Source organism: Phodopus roborovskii, unplaced genomic scaffold (genome assembly GCF_943737965.1).
Source record: "Phodopus roborovskii unplaced genomic scaffold, PHOROB, whole genome shotgun sequence".
Classification (NCBI taxonomy): domain Eukaryota; kingdom Metazoa; phylum Chordata; class Mammalia; order Rodentia; family Cricetidae; genus Phodopus; species Phodopus roborovskii.
This window is the reverse complement of record NW_026126598.1, coordinates 698,866-717,137: the sequence shown is the minus strand read 5'-3', so window position 1 is coordinate 717,137 and position 18,272 is coordinate 698,866. Positions and strand designations below refer to the sequence as shown.

Below are 18,272 nucleotides of genomic sequence, written 5' to 3'. Positions count from 1 at the left end.
AAGAAACAGTGAAGCTGAGCATGGGCTACATGCATATAGTCACATGGTGGCTCCAATGTAAGTGACATCAGAAGTTCTAGCCACTCCAGTGAGGAGATAGAAAATCATTGGCAACTTTTTTTTTTTTTTTTTTTTTTTTTTTTGCAGAGGTAGGGGCTAGGACTTGTTATCTGGCTCTAGCTGACCTCAGACTTTTTTTTTTTTTTTTTTTTCAGATTTAGAGCCTGTCCTGTATCTTGCTCTGTAGACCAGGCTGCCCTCAAACTCACCTGCCCCTACCTCCCTAGAGTTGGGATTGAAGATGTGCACCACTACTGCCTGGCCTGGCCTGAGGCTGTCTGCATAGTCCTGTGTCTCCCAAGTGCTGGGTTGACAGGCTCTGGTAGCAACTTTTATTGTTGTATGTGTGATATGTGCGCCATAGTGCTCATGTGGAGGTCACGTAACAACTTTTGGGAATCAATTCTGGGGATTGTTAGTTAGTCTGTGTGAACTTGTAAAAAAGAGATTTGATCCAGGCTGTGGTAGCTCATGCTTTAGTCCCAGCACCTGGGAGGCAGTCAGGTGGCCCTCTGTGAGTTCAAGGCCAGCCTGATTTACAAAGCTACACAGAGAAAGCCTTTCAATAAACCAAACAAGGGGGGAGGGGATTTATTTATCAATTTACTGTATGTGTTTATATGAATTCATACATGTGTGTATGTGAGGCCTAAGGCTAGAAGAGGGTTAGATGTCCTAGAGCTGGAATGACAGACATTTATAAGCTACTGTGTGGTACTGGGAACCAAACCCAGGTCATCTGCAAGAACAGCAAGTGCTTTTTGATGCTGATCCATCTCTCCGGTTCGTGTAGCATGTACTGTGCTCTGAACTGTCTTGCTAGCTCTCTAGTGGCAACGTTTATTGTTTGAAAGAGGGAACAGGATTTCAAACAGACCAAACTGCCTGCCCCTGCCTCCCAAGTGCCAGGAGGCACTCAGCACACCCGGCTAAACGCTGGGTCCTGTGAGCAATCTTTGATTCACTTCTCCTTTACAGAACCCCAGCTTCCCAGCAAACCAAAATCCAGATAGTCAGGAAAAGAAAATGCCAACCCTTTGGCCCAGCTGCAGGTGGTCAAGGATCGAGCCCCTTCCATTCTTTCATCTCACTCCTGTTGAGGTTTCCTTCCAAAGGGCTGAAAGTCGCAGATCACAGCCCTGCAAGACTACTTTCATTGTAAATGCCAGTCAGGGGAAAGCAGGCAGTCAGCATTTTTGCACGGAGTAGGTTGTACCAACTTGAACCGCTGCCTGCTGACCCAGGTGCTTGACCTGTTGTCTGGTTATCACAGACTGGATAATTCTCCTTGGCCTTGGCTTTTCTAGTCTGTTTTTATGTCAATTCAGCGCACCCTGAACATGAAAATAGAAAAGACAATGCATCCCAGGAGTCAATGTCAGTGTTACATCTAATTCTTGTAGGTTACTGAAACAGGTTTTTTATTTTGTAACCTAGGCTCATTTCAGACCCTGAATTCTCCTGCCTCAGCCTCTCCAGTGCTAGGATGAGGGTGTATGCCACCACACCAGGCTATTGAAGGGCTTTAAACCACTGTCCCCTTTGCCACATTGAACCCCACCTCAAAGGGTGTGAGAAAGTGAAGACAAATTCTTTATTATCCCTTCTTTCATTTGATACTCCTACCTCCATCTCACAAGTGCTGGGATGACAATCATTTTCTATTCCCACATTGAGACAGGTCACTTAACAGCTGTTTCTCCCTCCCATCCTGTAGGGGAACATTTGCCTAGCATGCTTGTGCTCTCCAGTTCAAGCCTCAATACTGCAAAAGCCTCTCTTAGGTCTGCCTGAGCCTGGGCCTGGGCTCTATACTGGAAAGGGAAATGCCCCAGTCTGATGAGGGCCTTCCCAGCAGCCTCTGGGTAAGCCTCTGCTGGCTGCCGTTGGCTCTACTTACTCCTGTCCCTCTTGTCCCTGCCTTTGACCCTGTCCTCCCTGAACTCTCTCTCCCTTTCCCGATCATTCTCAGGCCACACCCTGGCCATCTCCCTCTCTTGCCAGCGTTTCTCTCGGCCCCTGTCATGGTCCCGCTCCCTGGGCCTGGGGTCCCAGTGTCTGTCCCGGGATCGAGAGCGCTCCCTCCTTTCTCTTTTCCCTTCTCTGTGTGGCTCATTCTTGACAACTGGCAAGTTGATAGGCTTTCGGAAAGGCCGATCCCGGCCCCCGAACCTCAGCTGCCCAGATTCCTTTTTCCCACCCAGCCCACCACCCAGCCGCCGAGGGATCCAGCCACGGAGGGTTCGCTCCAACTCATAGTCCACGAATATCTCGTGCTGGTCAATGACCAGGCCATCAGCATCACGGTAGGCCTTCAGCAGGGCCCGCTCCTCCTTGTACTCAATGAAGGCGTAGCCCTTGGAGAAGCCAGTCACCAGGTCCCTGACCAGCCGCAGCCTCCGGATGTCACCATAGCGGGAGAAGACCTCCTTTAACTTTTCCTCTTTGGTCTGCAAGTTTAGTCGTGCGACAAATAGGGTAAGGAGGGGGTCTCCAGTAACACCTTTGTTGGGTACGTAGCGGGCCAGCATAGCCCTCCACACAGCCCGGTCATGTGGGTCCTCATCTGTGCCATCGATGCTGCCAGCTTTAAGTGGGTCATACTCCTTGGCAATGGGCATCCAGTCACTCATGTTCTAGAATAGCAACAGCAAGTGAGTGTGAAGCGCCTATCTTCTCCATCTTCACCACGGCTATGGAAGGCAGTGTCATTCACCCCTTTGGTGAAGGGTGAGCTTCACTGTTTCGGGACTTCTTTATAGCCCCAAGCTGGCCCTGAACCCCTGTTCTTCCTGCCTGACATTCCTGACTGATGGGATTGCAGGCACATGCCACCAACTTCACTGCCCATGATGAGGGCTGTGGGCTCAGGACTAGGGGCTTTCTTCTCAGCTCCCAACACGGTGACCTACATAGATGTCGTCGGGCATGAGAATAACTGTGCTGAGCCCCACTGTAGTGCATTTGTCCAGACACATAAAATTAACTCACACTCTAGAAAGTTGGTGACTGCCAGCGCCAGGCGTTGGTGGAGAACACATTAATCCCAGCATTCAGGAGGCAGAGGCAGGTGGATCTCTGTGAGTTCGAGGCCAGCCTGATCTACAGAGAGAGTTCCAGGACAGGCTCCAAAACCACAGAGAAACCCTGTCTCAAAAAACAAACGAAAAAAAGAGTTTGTGACTGCCCACTAACCCTTTGGACCCAAAGCTGAAAAACACTGAAGACAACTCCTTCCTAACAACATCTTTCCACATCCCTAAAAAACAGTATTCAGACCTGGCCAGGATAATGTGCACATGTAGTACCAGCATTCAGGAGGCTGAGGCAGGGGGATTGCCACAAATTTGAGGCCAGTTTGGGATACCTCTCTCAAAAACCAAAGAGCTGGGGGCTGGAGAGATGGCTCAGCGATTACGAGGGCTGGCTACTCTTGCAGAGGTCCTGAGTTCAATTCCCAGCACCCACAAATGTCTGTAATTCCAGTTCCAGGGGATCTGAACCCCTTTTCTGACCTCTGTGAACACCAGGCATGCATATGGTGCACAAACATACATGCGGGCAAAATACACCCCCACAATAACAATCAAAAATTGGGCATGGTAGCACACACTTGTAATCCCAATCCCAATCCCAATGACCGGAACTAGCAAGGTCATCCTGGGCTAGTTCGAAGCTGAACATTACACAGCCTTCTACTGAGTTATAAAAAGGAGGAGAATACCAACTTGTCACTCACTGGAATTAATGGAAGGTTTTGTTGGTTTTTTGGTTTTTTTTTTTTTCTTTTAGATTAGGCCTAAAGTAGCCCGAGCAGGCAGGGCGTGGGGGCACACTCTGTAATCTCAGTACTAGAGAGATAGATCCGGGGTTCAGGCTCGTCCTTGATTACCTAATGAGTTGGAGGCCAGCACTGGACACATGAGCTCTACACTAAAAAAAAAAAAAGTGTCCTCACCGGAGGTGGGTAGGCCACAGGAACTCGAGAAGCTGGCAAGGGCTCCCTCTGAAAAACCCGAGGAAAAGCGAAACGAATAGCCACGTCAATCAACCCATCAGGCATGCGCAGTAGCGCTGAGGAAGCCAGGGCGGAAGTGCCGGTAGGAAGCTAATTCCGTGATCCCCAGGCTCGGGCTAGTCCCTGACGAACCCTAAAGGCTGGCTCACCCTCCGCTCCCCCGCGAGGCCCGACCTCCCACCCAACCCTCAGTCCCACTCCCACCTCCCGCCCTCCGCCTCTGCCAGGCTTCAACATGGCGTCGGCCACGCGCGGACGTGGCGCCGCACAGAGACTGCGGGACCACTCTCTCCGCCTCCTCGCGTTCACCCTGTTCCCTCCGAGCTTCTACTCACCTCAGCATGTCCTGGGTTCTTTCCGCACCGAGACGAGTCAGAGGCCGTTCCCAACGCCCGTTTGCCAGCGACTCCGGATTTCTTACGACGACTTCCACCGAAACTCTGTATTGGCAGCAGCAGATTCGCCACAGACCTTGAGCTGTTTTTGTTTTTATTTCAGAGACAGGGACTCAGTATGTAGTTCTGGCTGTCCTAGAACCCACTCGGTAGACCAGGCTGGCCTCGAACTCAGAGAAATCTTCCTGCTTCTGCCACCTGAGTCCTGGGATTAAAGGCATGGGCCCTTCTCTCGGCTCTTGAATTACTTTAAAAAAGAAAATTATTATAGACGTTCAGCATACGGAAGTGGATATTTTAAGGATAAGGAGACTTCGTTTTGTTTGTTTTTCATGACGATAAAAATATTTAAGTTTAATCGGTATACTACCGAATGTGCCGTTAGTTTTCAGGGACCAGTTTCCGCTGCGAATCTGGTTACATTGAATTCTCTCCTAGAAAATGTTGGTGATCTTAATGTGAAGTTATTTCTTTCATTCCCATAGTTTTACTAATCTCTAGATTTAATAACTTCACTTTTAGTATTGGGCATGGTGGGCGCACCTGTAATCACAGGACACACAATGAAACCTGTTTCAAAAAACAAGCTGGAAAGTGGTTCAGGGATTAAGAGCTGGCTGCTTTTATGGAGGACCTGAGTTCGTTTCCCAGTACCCACATAGTCGTTAACAGCCATCTGTAATTTCAGTTCTAGACAATCAAACGCCCTCTCTGGTTTCCCAGGGCACTGCAAGCTTCTCAGGCAAAACACCTATACACATAAAATAATCTGTGAAAAGGACAAACAAAAGGAAAAAAAAAAATCTTTCAGCCTCCTCCACTCCCTTTTTTCCTGGCAATCCTCATGCTTCAGCCTCACGAGTCCTAGAATCCAGGCCCACAATTCTGAGTGGCCGACCTGAGCACTGTTTGTTTTCTTCTGAGTCAGGGTTTCTCTGTGTAGCCCTGGCTGTCCTGGAACTCACTCTGTAGATCAGGCTGGCTTTGAACTCGCAGAGGTAGCCTTGTCGATGCCTCCTGAGAGCTGGATTTAGATGCTTGCGTCACCACCACCACCACCCAGGTGCCTGGAGGTTCTTTATTTACTAATGGGTAACAAAGGTGGGCCCGGACCATCTGGCCCAGATCACAGAAATTTAAAAACAAAATAATTACCAGGCATGGTGGCACATGGTTCTCCAGCACTCAGAAGGCAGAAACAGGTGATTTTCTGCGTTCCAGGTCAACCTAGTCTACAAAGCGATTCCCAGGACAGCCAGGGCGACACAGAGAAACCCTTGTCTTCAAAACAAAACAAAAAAAAGGAAAAAAGAAAAGAAAAAAGGTCACTTACTACTGATGCACAGAAAATAAGCACTTCAGTCAGCACCTGGACCCTCCCCAAAGAGCTTAAATAAAGATGGACTGCACAGTCTAGGAAAGTAACAGAATCCTGGCTGTTTTCCTGCATGAATGAACATGGTGTCTAGAACCCCAGAGCAGCCACCCTGAAGAAGGCACTATGGAAAGAGGAGGTGTCAGAGAGTCAGGACCTGAACAATACACCCACAGCTGGTGGAACATTCCTGTTTGTGGGTGTCAGGACCAAACATCTCCAGTTCCACTTTGATCATGTGTGACCCCCACCCACTTACTTGTATTTTCTGTTTTAACCAACCTTTTTCCTATGTGTCTTAACTCCCAAAGGAATGGTGGTTTTGAAAAACAAAAAGAACAAAAGGCAAAGTTGCTGAATTTCTGAAAGACATAAATAAATAAATAAATAAAATAACACTGGTTGAACACCCCCTCTCTGTCAGATGTGTCCTCAACAATCCACAGAAATCTTCTAGAACACCCTTGTTCTCATTTTACAGCTGGGAAAACTGAGCCCCTAAGTCAGGAGTAATGTTCTTACCTGACTTCAACACAGTCCACAAGTAGCAAAGCCAAGTTTTGAACCCTTGAGCTCTGCTCTTGAGCCCACTGCCTGAATGGATGCACCATCAGTATGGATTACAAATATTGCCCTGCGTAGTGGCTCACACCTGTAAGACCAACTCTCAAAAAGAAGATGAGGCAGGAGGGTTGCCATGAGTTTGAGAATAGACTGGCTAAATAGTGAATCCCAGGCCAGCCAGAAGTTACAGAGTGAGACTATCTAAATAAAAAGAAATAAACAAATGGTTGAGCAAAAATAAAAACCTGTTACCTAGAGGGCTTTTTGATGAAAACACTGCTGTGGCAGCTGTGGTATTTCTGAATCAGTGCATGGAGAATTTGCATGTCTCTTCTTCCCTCTGTATTGTTTTTGGTGCTGGGGAATGGAGCATCCAGGGCTTTGGTGCTGAGGACCGGACCTCATCCCTGCACATTCCTGTTACTCTATTGTGCTCCCCCTACCAGACTACCTTTACCTCCTCACAATTTCGATTTCGATTTCTAAACAGTTCCTAGGGGCTTGGGAGACGGTTCAGTGGGTAAAAACACTTGAAATTCCTGAACCCACATGAAAGCCGGGTGCTTTAGTGGTGTCCAGCTCTGTAACCCCAATTCCCTTATAGAGGACAGGAGACAGACAACAGAAACTTGCTGGCCAGCTAGCCTGACCTATACCATACCAAAAAAAAAAAAAAAAAAAAAAAAAATCAAGAGCCCCATCCTTTTTCTTTTAATCCATCGTTTTATTGTATGTGCTTTTGAATTTTGCCTGCAATATATGTTATGTGCACTATGAGCATGCCCAGTGTCAGATCAGGTCAGGAAAATATATGAAACCATTAGGGACTGGAGTTAAACATGGTGTGTGTGCTTGGAATCAAACCCTGGTCCTCTAGAAAAGCAGTAAGCTCTTAACTGCTAAAGTATCTCTTCAGTCTCTCAGTCCTCTGTTATTTTGAGACAGGATCTTACTGAGGAGCCCTAGTTTGAATGAAACATGTTAAATCAAGCTGGCTATTACCTGCCTGTCTCCTGAGTGCTGGGATTAAAGGTATGTACCACCACACCGGCCCAATGTTTGTTTGGTTTTGATATCAAAAGTATCAATCCTCAACGGAACACATTTTGGTATTTTGTTTGTTTGGCTGGTTGGTTTTTGTTTTTCCAGATAGGGTTTCTCTGTGTAGCCCTGGCTGTATTGGAACTTCATCAGTAGACAAGGCTGACCTCAAACTCACAAAGGCCTGTGCTGCAACTTCAAGAGTTTATTTCACTCTTAAAGCTCCTCTCTAGGCTTTAAAGGGAGCGAGGGCCTTACCGTTAAGGCTGGGTCCTGTTTAGAACTTCACAGATTGTATTGTTGCTATCCAGTAATGCTCTCCCTCCCACCTCCAGGTCTGATCCCAGCCATGAGGCCCTTTCTTGAACACATCTCGTTGAATGGAGCTGTGTGAGCTGTGTGTCAGCTTTTAATAACAGGAAGCTGCTTGCCCTTCCCTGCCTGGGAACTCCTTTATTCTGGACATTTCTTAGAAAGGGAAATCGTGTGTACGTGGCTTTTTGTGCTAGCTTCTTTCCCTTTAGCAGCCCGTTTGTTTTTCAAGGTCCATTCACGGTGCAGGGGAGTCGACTCTGCATTTTCTTGCTCACATGTATTGAGATATAACGGGGTAGCCAACAAGATAGATAGCTGAGTGCTAGAGGCCCCAGTTGCCATGCTCCACCAACGCCCAACCCAACGGCTGTCTGCTGCTTTTTGCTACACAATTAAAAAAAACAAAAAAACAAAACAAAACAAAAAACTTCATAGAGACCTGGATTTCCCCTCCCCTGGCATGCAAATTCGATAGCTGGAAATCTCCAGTTTGCAATGTGAAAAAGTTGTGAGTTTTTTTTTTTTTTTAAACCCTCTTTCCATGACCATCCTGGAAAGTCCGCCCCCGTCTCTATAGAAACCAGGCTTCTCACGCGCCAGACACCAAGGGCGGAGCTACGGGCGGCTCCACCCCCGCGGGCAAGCAGACCGCTGGTTCTCTCCTGCTCCTCTCTTTTCTCGCAGCTTTGCTTCACACGGCCCTTTCTCCGTGTCCCCTACATCTGGCGCACGGCTGTGCGGTTGCGCGTGGTTTTCCGTGGTGCGGTGCAGTGCTTCCCGCGACTCGGAGCATTCTTCCGGGGCCACTCAGACTGCACACGACGTGGACTCGGCCCAGCGCTAAATTTCCTCGACCCAAAGCCAGTGGACGTGTAGGTGACAGCAGCCCCGGAGGTCGCCGAAGTCGGGGGCACCATGGAGGAGCCCCCTGTGCGGGAGGAGGAGGACGGAGAGGACGACGAAGGCGCCCTGGCCAAGAGTCCCCTGCAGCTGACCACCGACGACGTGTACGACATCTCCTACGAGGTGGGCCGCGAGCTGATGGCCCTGGGCAGCGACCCCCGCATCACCCGGCTGCAATTTAAGATCGTGCGCGTGATGGAGATGCTGGAGGCGTTGGTGAACGAGGGCAGTCTGGTGGCCGAGGAGCTGAGGATGGAGAGGGACAACCTCAGGCAGGAGGTGGAGGGTCTGCGGAGAGCCGGTGTGTCCGGAGGTCAGGTGAGCGAACCCACGCCTCAGTTTGGAAGTTTTCCCACAATTAACACTTACTGAGTACCTACTAGGTGTCTGACCCTGCAGTGGCCCATGTCAGTAGCCTACTGTTTTGGTTTTTAATTTACTTACCTTCTTTTAAAAATCATTTTGACCTTTGTTTTGTGGTGTGTGTATGTGTGTGTGTGTGTGTCTGTGTGTGTGTGTGTGTGTGTGTGTATGGATGTTCTGCTTTGCAGTACTTCTGTGTGCCACATGCATGCAGTGCCCGGAAAGGCCAGAAGAGGGCGTGGTGGTTGTGAGCTGCCATGTGGGTGCTGAGACTCGAACTCAGGTCTTCTGCAAGAAAAGCCAGTGCTCTTAGCCACAGAATTATAACTCCAGCCTTGATTTACTTTTTTTTTTTTTTTTTTTTTTTTTTTTTAAAGCCGAGTCTCATTAAGTAGCCCTCGCCGGCCTGAAACTTTCTGTGTAGACCATACTAGACTCAGACTCACAGAGGTCCTCCACCCAAGCATCCAGAGTGCAAGCGTGAGCCTCTATATCCAGCTTAAACAAACATCCTAAGAAGGGACTTCCTGTAACTTTGTGTGTGTGCAGGCACACACACACACACACACACACACACAACTTCCCCCACCCCCATACATGTATTTCTTCCCTGGTCTATTTTTTTTCTTTTATTCCACTTAACTGCTTTCTGGTTTTGTATTATTTAAGGCAGGGTCTTACTCTGTAGCTCAGGCTGGCCTGGAACGCATGGTAATCTTGGCTCAGTCCTTCTGTGAATCACCACCACTACTGGTAATTTCAGCAGCTCCTAAGGGACAATGTTGACTGCATTTGCAGAGAGACTCTTCTTCCATGTCCATCCTGGGTGACGACCAAGAACCTCCATGGTAGCCTGGCCTTGGCAATTCAAGAAATTTAACCACTTCTCTTGCCCGGGTTACTCTACCGTATCCAAGCTATTTGGTGCATATGGTCTTCAGGCACAGGGAAATGGCCTGGGAACTGTAGTTTGCATGGGGCCCAGTGACTTCCCCCATGGGGCAGAGGGGACAAGTGTCGAGGCACCAGATGAGGTAGCATATTTTCTTCCTTAAATACAGTCTGAAGTCAGAGTGTGGGAGGCGTGGGGGTGGGGATCCGGATGTGGTGATATATGCCTGTCACACCAGCTTGGGAGGCTAAGGCAAGATGGTTGGGAGTTTGAGGCCAGCCCAGGCTACATGGCAAGACCCTGCCTCAGAGAACAAAAAAGGAAGGAAAGAGAGCATTAAAAAAAAAAAATGTTTAATGACAACACAGTTTATTTAAATATCCTCTTCTTTTTATTACATTTTTATGGTATTTGAATCATTTTGACTTGTGGTCAAATACATGTAACACGAGACTCATTTATTATCTTCACTTTATTTTTTGAGACAAAGTTTCACTGTGACCTGAAACTCACAGAAATCAGCCTCTGCCTCTCTGGTACTGGGTTTATTGGTTTACTTATACATGATTTTTTAGATTTATTATTGTGTACCATGTGTGCCTGTCAAATCCCCTGACCTGGGCATATTTCGGTTGTGAGCCATCATGTGGGTGCTGGGAAGCTAACCGGAGTCTTCTACAAGAGCCATCTCTCTGCCTCCTTTTATTTTTTTGTTGTTGTTCGGTTTTTCAAGACAGGGTTTCTCCATGGCTTTGGAAGCCGTCCTGGAACTTGCTCTTGTAGACCAGGCTGGTCTCCAACTCACAGAGATCCACCCGCCTCTGCCTCCTGAGTGCTGGGACTAAAGGTGTGCACCACCACCTACTGGCATCTGCCTACTTTCTATTTGTATCTTTTTAAGTTACTTATTTATTTTTGTTAACTATGGCAGGGCTGGACCTCAAGGCCTGGCTCTCACTGGGCATGTGCTGTACCATGGTGGCTTCCCCAAGCCTCCTTTACCATGTTCAGGTTAATTGTTCAGGAGCACCAAGTTCATTCACATGGTTTTTGTTTTTTTTTCTTTTACACTTTTATTTTTTTGAGGCCAGCCTGGTCTACAGAGAGAGTTCCGAAAACAGCCAGGGGCTACACAGAGAAACCCTATCTCAAAAACAAATAGCCCTCCCCTAAAGAAACCCTGGGGTTTTTGTTTGGTTGGCTTTTCTTTTCCCTTTAGTCTCTAGGTAGGGTAGTGATAGACTGAGCACACCGCTCTCCTAATCCTCCTCCCCTTTTGTTTTTTCTTTGTTTGCTTGTTTTTTTGAGGTCACTGTGTAGCTCTGGCTGTCCTGGAACTCTGTAGACCAGCCTGGCTTTGAAATCACAGAGATCCACCTGCCTCTGCCTCTTGAGTGCTGGGATTAAAAGTGTGGGCCAGCACCCCTGACTTTGTTTTTGTCTTATTCCCTGGATTCAGGGTGGGTGAAACCCTTCAGCCATCCACAGCTACCCAGGGAGTGGATCAGGAAACCCTGAGTCAGCATTCTATATATAAAAAAAGTATGAGGAATGTCTTTGTTTTTTAATGAGTTTGGGGAAATTCCACTGTCCTGTCCGTTATCAGTGGTGAGAGGTCTGAACTGGGTGTACCCTGACGCAATGGAATGTACATGGTGAGACTAGAAACACAGCCCCAGTGTGACTGTGTCCCAGGGGAGTCATGTGGATCTTCATATTACATAACACGTGTAACTTGTGACAGTCTTGGTTCAGTGTATTTTCATGGGTGTTTTTTGGTGCTGGGGATGGAACCCTGGCTTCACACATGTGAGGCAGGTGTCTGCCTCTGTCTTCTCTCTTTCTAATGCATTGATTTTTATTTCATGTGTATGGGGGTTTTGCTTGTGTGCATGTGTGTGTACCACATGTGTGTGCCTAATACCTTCAGATGTCAGAAGAGGGTGTTGGGTCCTCTGGAACTTGAGTTATAGATGGTTGTGAGCAGCCATGTGGGTGCATCCCATCCCATTCCCTCTTAGATAACAGTACTCAAGTCCTCAGTTTGAGCAGTAGGGCCTTCGAACTTTGATTTCTCCGTTCCTCTGTTAATGTGATGCACTCCTTGGCCATACTCCCTGTGCTCCAGTCCCGGCTTAGCTGCTGTTAGGAACCCTGGGTCTCCTCTGAGGGAATGGTACTTTCCCAGACTTCCAGGGCACCTGGGAGCCACGGAGCCCATCGCATCAGGGGTGGGTGTGGCCCAGTGTGGTAACTGACCCTGTTGGCATGTTGTCTTTCAGGTGAACCTGGGACCAGACAAAATGGTAGTAGATCTGACCGACCCCAACCGGCCCCGCTTCACTCTGCAGGAGCTGAAGGACGTGTTGCAGGAGCGCAACAAGCTCAAGTCTCAGCTGCTGCTGGTGCAGGAGGAACTGCAGTGCTACAGGAGGTAGGCTCGCTGCAGCAGCCCAGAGCCCTCAGTGCATTACACACTGGCTTCTGTGTCCACTCACCCAGTTTACTGGACACCCACTAAGTGCTAGGCACCGAGTGCATAGCTGCACAGCACTGGCTAATGCGCCTCTTGGTAGCGAAAAGCCCTTGATAGTTTAGTAGGGAGCCTTGACCAAGAGAAGTCCAGGCAAGTTGCCAGGTGGTGGCGACAGTGCTGCACGCCTTTTATCCCAGCACTCAGGAGGCAGAGTCAAGGGGATCTCTGTGAGTTCGAGGCCAACCTGGTCTACAGAGAGATTTCCAGGACAGGCTCCAAAGCTACACAGATGAACCCTGTCTCTAAAAACCAAAACCAATCAAACAAACAAACAAAAGGGATATCCAGGTTGGGTGTTATGGCACATGCCTATAATCTCTAAACTCCAGAGATAGAGGCTGGAGGATTACAAATTCAGAGGCTAGCCTGTGCTATATGAGACCCTCTCTGTACAAACTTGAGTTCATCCACGTGTGGTCATGCGTGTCTGCTGTAATCTCAGTAAACCTGGAGGATCATGAGTTCAAGGCAGCTTGGGCTGTATAGTGAGATTCTGATTGGAGACAACAGTGGTCAGGCTTGGTAGAACACCCTTTAATCCCAGCACTCCAGGGGCGGAGGCAGGCAGATCTCTCTTAAGTTTAAGGCCATCCTGATCTACATTGTGAAACCTTGTCTCAAAGCACAACAGCAATGAATACCTTATTTTATTTATTTTTGGTGTCAGGGATGGAGTCAGAGGCCAGCTGTGTACTAAGCATGTTCTGTACCACTGAACTAAAACCCCATAAAGAGATCCACAGTACAACTATTTGCCCCTTCTCTCCCATTTTCCCAGTGGCCTGCTTCCACCCAGAGATGCTCCAGGAGGAAGAAGAGAGAAGGATGCTGTGGTCACCATGGGCAACAGTGAGAAGGAAGAAAGGACCATCATGAAGAAGCTGTGAGTCACCCGGATGCCCCCTTGACCACTAGATCATGACTGAGATGTTGTAGGAAGCCGGCCAGCCCTAGGATGGAAGGTTCTCCTCTCCTGGGATGTGGCTGCAGCCAGTAGGAAAGGTTCATGCCACTTAGTTATATCTATAACCAATTCGAGGAAGAGGTTTGAGCATGGGACATATCCTGGCAAGGTGTGGACAGAGTCTGCTCCTTGAATGAGAATCTCTCTGACTCAACAACTCTGAGCCATAATGTTATTAAAATTATTCATAGGGTCACTTTCCAAGATTTCACTTAGCCATGGACAACCAGGATCCAAAAATAGTTATGGAATATAACAAAAATAGTGAGGTTTCAGGAGGGTGTGGTGGCCCACACCTTTAGTCTCAGCACTCAGGAGGTGGAGGCAGGCAGAGCTTTGTGAGTTCGAGGCCAGCCTGGTCTACAGAGCAAGTTCCAGGACAGCCAGGGCTACACAGAGAAAACCCTATCTCAAGAGAAAAGAAAAAGAAAACGAAAGAAAGATTGAGTTCCTAAGTTTCAAATTGCATGCTGTTCTGAGCAGTGTGATGAAATATGTTGCCTCCCACAATGTCCAGTCTGGGATATGAATCATCTCCTCGTTTTTTTTCAAGCCAGGCTGTCTACACCGTCTGCTCAGTCATTGTGTAGCCATCTTGGTCATGGGTCAAGGATAGCAGCATGGCAGGGTCTATGTTGTGGTGAATCTCCTGTTAGTAGTGACTTCAAGGCAGGAGAGTCATTTTTTTTTAATTTTTTTAATGATTTATTATTATTTTATGTACATTGGTGTTTTGCTAGCATGTAAGTCTGTATAAGGGTGTTACATCCCCTAGAGGAGTTACAGACAGTTGTGATCTGCCATGTGGGTGTTGGGAGTTAAATCCAAGTCCTCAGGAAGAGCAGCCAGTGCTCTTAACCACTGAGCTATCTTGCCAGCCCCAGCATGAGAGTATTTTACCGGCAACTTGGTATGCCAAGGAGAATCTATCGATAAGGTATTTCTTTGAAATATAAAGCAGAACTTGGGACTGGAGAGACGGTTGGCAGATAAGAGCTCTTGTTGCTCTTAAAGAATGTCGTAGGGCTTCTCTTGCTAGGATGAAATACTGTGAGCAAAGGTAATTTGGTAAAGTGTTTACTTACACCCATCTCCTTATAATAGTTCATCATCAAAAGCAATTAAGACAGTGTTGCGTGAAACAGCTTTTCCTAGGGGAGACGAAACACAGGGCTACTCACTCAGGATAGAGGACTCATGGCAGACCAAAGTACAGATAACACCAAAGTCCAGCTTGGTGAACCATGATTTTTATTGGGGTTACTTATAAGAATATGAGTGAGGAGCAGAAATGACTCAAAGACAGCTGCATCACCAAAGCCCACCCCCACATGGGTGACAGCTCACCAAGCTGGAGCCTGGAGCCCCTGCAGGCAGGCCAGCAGGTTGGAGAGTGACCTTTGCAGGTGCTTCAGTTGGTCTAAACGTCTGTCACACAGTTCAGCTGGTTTGTGCTTCTTCAAGGCAGCTGGGCTGGTCAGAGTCTTTGATGCAGCACTGTTCTGCTAGTCATAAGCCTCTCTAAGTTTTTATCGTTTCCTCTGGCAGGGAGGGACTTCCTGATTCTGGTCAGTTTCAGGGACTTCCTAAAGCTATTCTGAGTTGTTTACCTTCCCACTTAAGGAGCTTCTTTTCAGGCTGGAACCTGGTATTGAAAACAATGCAGGAACTGGGAGATAGGACCTGATGTAGATGCCGTGGAGGGCTGCTGCCTGCTGGCTAGCTCCTCAGGCCTTGCTTAGCCTGCTTTAAATTCAAACAAACAGACATCTGGAACTCCCTTAGTAGACCAGGCTGGCCTTGAACTCACTCCTCCTGCCTCTGCCTCCCAGGTTTTTTTTTTTTTTTTTTGAGACAGGGTCTTACTGACATTTACTATGTAGACCTGCCTGGCCTTGAACTCACAGACATTTGCCTGCCTACTCAGGAGACTGTCCTGAGTGCTTGGATAAAGACATGTGTGCATCATCATATTTTGTTTTTAACAATTAATATTTTAAAATTAAAATATATCCTTTCTCCCTTCTCTTTCCTTCCTTTGACCCTTCCCATGTGCTCCCACCCCAGTTTAAAAACTGGCCTCAGTTTTTAAAATTGTTCTCAACACACAGAGAAACATACATTCCTAAATATATAAATACAACTTGCCTCCTCCATAATATGTTATTTGTATGTATATTCAGGGTCACTCAGTATCTGCCTCCTCCATAATATGTTATTTGTATGTATATTCAGGGTCACCCAGTGATACTGAAAAAGCCCATTTGGGGGCTCTTGTGTATGCCCAGAATTCCTTAGCTGTCATCTCCTACATTAAAAAAAAAAATTTTTTTTTCTTTTTTCCAGGTGGTGGTAGTGCATGCCTTTAATCTGAGTGCTCGAGGCAGGCAGATCTCAGTAAGTTCAGGGCCATCCTGGTTTGCACAAGTGTGTTCCAGGTTACCCAGGACTGTTACACAGGGAAATCCTGTCTCAAAAAACCAAACCAAAACCAAAAAAGGTGTTTTTTGTTTTGTTTTTGTATGCGAGGTATGTGTATGTAGCCCTGCCTGTCCTGAAACTTGCTATATAGACCAGGCTGGCTTTGAGCTCAGAGATTCTCTTCTCTCTGCTTCACCTTTGCTCAGATTGAAGGTATGCATGGACCTTTACCCTACACTTTAATCACACACTCCACCGCTGAACTCTATCCCCAGACCTCTTTGTATTTTGCATTTTAAAACTAAAAGTTGCCCAGGCTGGCCTTGATCTACTGACCCTCCTGCCTCCCCTCCCCAAGCGCTGAGATGACAGATGTGCCACTCCCGCTACAGCTGCACCCGGCTTCCGGTGGCGTTCCCCAAGAGGAACACATGGGGCTCTGAACCAGCCAGTAACATGACCACACTCATAGTGAACTGTGCTATCTGCTTTCTGGGAAGGCTGGGGTATTTCTCCCTTTCCTATATATCTTAGTTTAAATGAAGCCTCAGAAGGCAGAATCCACTGGTTTCTTTCAGCCTCCCCTTTGGGAATTCTTCAAGCCAATTCACTGACACTTAAGCCAAATAAGGCAAAAGTAAGATGTCTGTGGTCACGAGGCTGCATAGTCACATCTGATAAGCTCACTACACTGGTGGAAGGAATGAGGGGACAGGTGACTTTCTGAATAAATACGCCTGCTAAGGATGGTTTTCATCTTTGTCTTGAGAATAACATGGAGCCAGGAAAGGGCTCTGTGCCCTGTGAGTGGACCAGGGCCAACAAGTGTGTGTGTGTGTGTGTGTGTGTGTGTGTGTGTGTGTGTGTGTGTGTGTGTGTGTACTTACCTGTCTTGATGGTTTATTAGGCTTTTGTTTTTTTGAGACAGGGTTTGTCTTATAGCCAAGATTGTCCTCAACTCGCTCTGTAGTCCAGGCTGGCCTCAAACCCAGAAACCCATGTGCCTCTTCCTCCACAGTGCTGGGATTAATTAAATTTGTGTACCACTACCACCAGGCACAAATTTATTTCTAATTTATTTGGTTTGTGGATGCCCATTGCCACAGCACATGCATGCAGGTCAGACAGCAAATTATAATAGGGGTTCTTCTTCCACCATGTGGGTCCCAGGGATCACGCCCAGGGGCAGGTGCCTTTACTCACTGTAACATCACACATGCTTCCGAATGGATAGAGTCCAAGCCTGCCAGAGTGGATCTCCCATGCTCTCTCTTCCTTTTTCTCTCTACCCAGGTTCTTTTTCCGGTCAGGGAAGCATACCTAGATTGAAGGCCATGGCCAAGGTGGTGACCCTCTGACTCGAGAAGACAATTGCCTAGCTGTCTTCTGGAACTGTCTTTCTGTGACATGTATCTGCTCTGGGCTGGCTCAGAGTAGTCAAAAGAGGATGTCCTCAGCGCTCACCTGCTCACTGGGGACAGCCCTGGACAGCCACCATGCCAGGGCAGGCAAGACACCAAGAACTCCGGAAAGGAGCACAGAGCATGGCCACATCCAGCCTCCACACAGAGAGGCCCCTGGCCTGCAGCCTGTTCCGGCCGCTCAGATACTCTGCTCACTAACGTGTAAGAGACACAGAAAAGTGGGAAAATATGGAATTGACTTCGCTGATACTTGATTTTTCTCATACAACTTTTTATGCCTTTTGTATTAAAGTAAAATGACCTTTATACTTTCCATTACTGTTTCGGAGGGGCCTCCTACTAAAGGTGGTGCACATGCCTGCGGGCATACGGGGCATGTGTTTCATGGGACCTCAGTGAGGTGTCGGCCAGAGACTAAGTCTCTGCAGACTGAAGGAAGGAAATGCCAAAGATCTCACTAAAAGGGGGTCAGGCTTTTGAGCCCAAGACTAGGGGAAAACACTTCTCATTTATTACTGAAGCAAGCAAAGCATTAGGTGTCAAGTCTCCTGGAACTGGAGTTAGAAGCTGTGGTGAGTTGCTGTGTAGATGCTGGGAACTGAACCAGGATCCTCAGGAAGAACAGTGTTGGTGCTTTTAACTGCTGAGCCACTTTCCCAGTCCTCAGAGGACAATTTTAGAGTCGTTTTGTGCTTTAGGAACACTGGCTCTGGCGCTTCTGGAGAATTCTTCAATCTCTGCTTCCATCTCTCTGACAGAGCCCCCTTCCTTATGTAGCCCTGGCTGGCTTGGAACTCAGAGACCCGTTGCCTTTGTCAATTGAATACTGGGGTCAGAGGCATGTGCCCGTACCCAGCTTTCTGTGTGGGTTTCAGAGATTGAACCTGAGTCATCAGGCTTTGTATAGCTACTGCTGGATAGCCCTGGTTGACCTGGAACTATATAGAGCAAGCTGGACTTGAACTCATAGAAATCTCAATGAGTTAGTTGTAGGATTAGGG

At 47.7% G+C, this 18,272-nt stretch overlaps 2 protein-coding genes across 3 annotated transcripts; one reads left to right on the top strand and one right to left on the bottom strand.

The window, feature by feature from the left end:
- Positions 1 to 1,432: 1,432 nt before the first annotated feature.
- Snrnp35 (small nuclear ribonucleoprotein U11/U12 subunit 35) lies at positions 1,433 to 4,545 on the bottom strand. Of its 2 annotated transcripts, none has more exons than XM_051205005.1 (2): positions 4,414 to 4,545; positions 1,433 to 2,696 (listed from the first exon to the last, which is right to left on the bottom strand). In XM_051205005.1, the coding sequence occupies exon 2, from the start codon at positions 2,691 to 2,693 to the stop codon at positions 1,953 to 1,955; it is 741 nt and encodes a 246-aa protein (XP_051060962.1). In that variant the 5' UTR covers positions 2,694 to 2,696; positions 4,414 to 4,545; the 3' UTR covers positions 1,433 to 1,952. The 2 variants fall into 2 exon arrangements, with proteins under 2 accessions (XP_051060962.1, XP_051060961.1); XM_051205004.1 differs by lacking the exon at positions 4,414 to 4,545 and adding an exon at positions 4,019 to 4,163.
- Positions 4,546 to 8,450: 3,905 nt separating this feature from the next.
- Rilpl2 (Rab interacting lysosomal protein like 2) lies at positions 8,451 to 17,584 on the top strand. The gene is made up of 4 exons (XM_051205012.1): positions 8,451 to 8,989; positions 12,209 to 12,360; positions 13,241 to 13,345; positions 17,141 to 17,584. The coding sequence occupies exons 1-4, from the start codon at positions 8,684 to 8,686 to the stop codon at positions 17,169 to 17,171; spliced, it is 594 nt and encodes a 197-aa protein (XP_051060969.1). The 5' UTR covers positions 8,451 to 8,683; the 3' UTR covers positions 17,172 to 17,584.
- The last annotated feature ends 688 nt before the right edge of the window (positions 17,585 to 18,272 follow it).

What these genes read in the sequence shown, in the direction of transcription:
- Rilpl2 (XM_051205012.1), top strand. Translation starts at nt 8,684, where the DNA reads ATGGAGGAGCCCCCTGTGCGGGAGGAGGAGGACGGAGAGGACGACGAA. An exon ending in CCGGTGTGTCCGGAGGTCAG is followed by an intron (nt 8,990 to 12,208) that starts GTGAGCGAACCC and finishes GTTGTCTTTCAG; the next exon opens with GTGAACCTGGGACCAGACAA. An exon ending in AGGACCATCATGAAGAAGCT is followed by an intron (nt 13,346 to 17,140) that starts GTGAGTCACCCG and finishes CTCTCTACCCAG; the next exon opens with GTTCTTTTTCCGGTCAGGGA.
- Snrnp35 (XM_051205004.1), bottom strand. Translation starts at nt 4,123, where the DNA reads ATGCCTGATGGGTTGATTGACGTGGCTATTCGTTTCGCTTTTCCTCGG. An exon ending in CTGTGGCCTACCCACCTCCG is followed by an intron (nt 2,697 to 4,018) that starts GTGAGGACACTT and finishes TTGCTATTCTAG; the next exon opens with AACATGAGTGACTGGATGCC.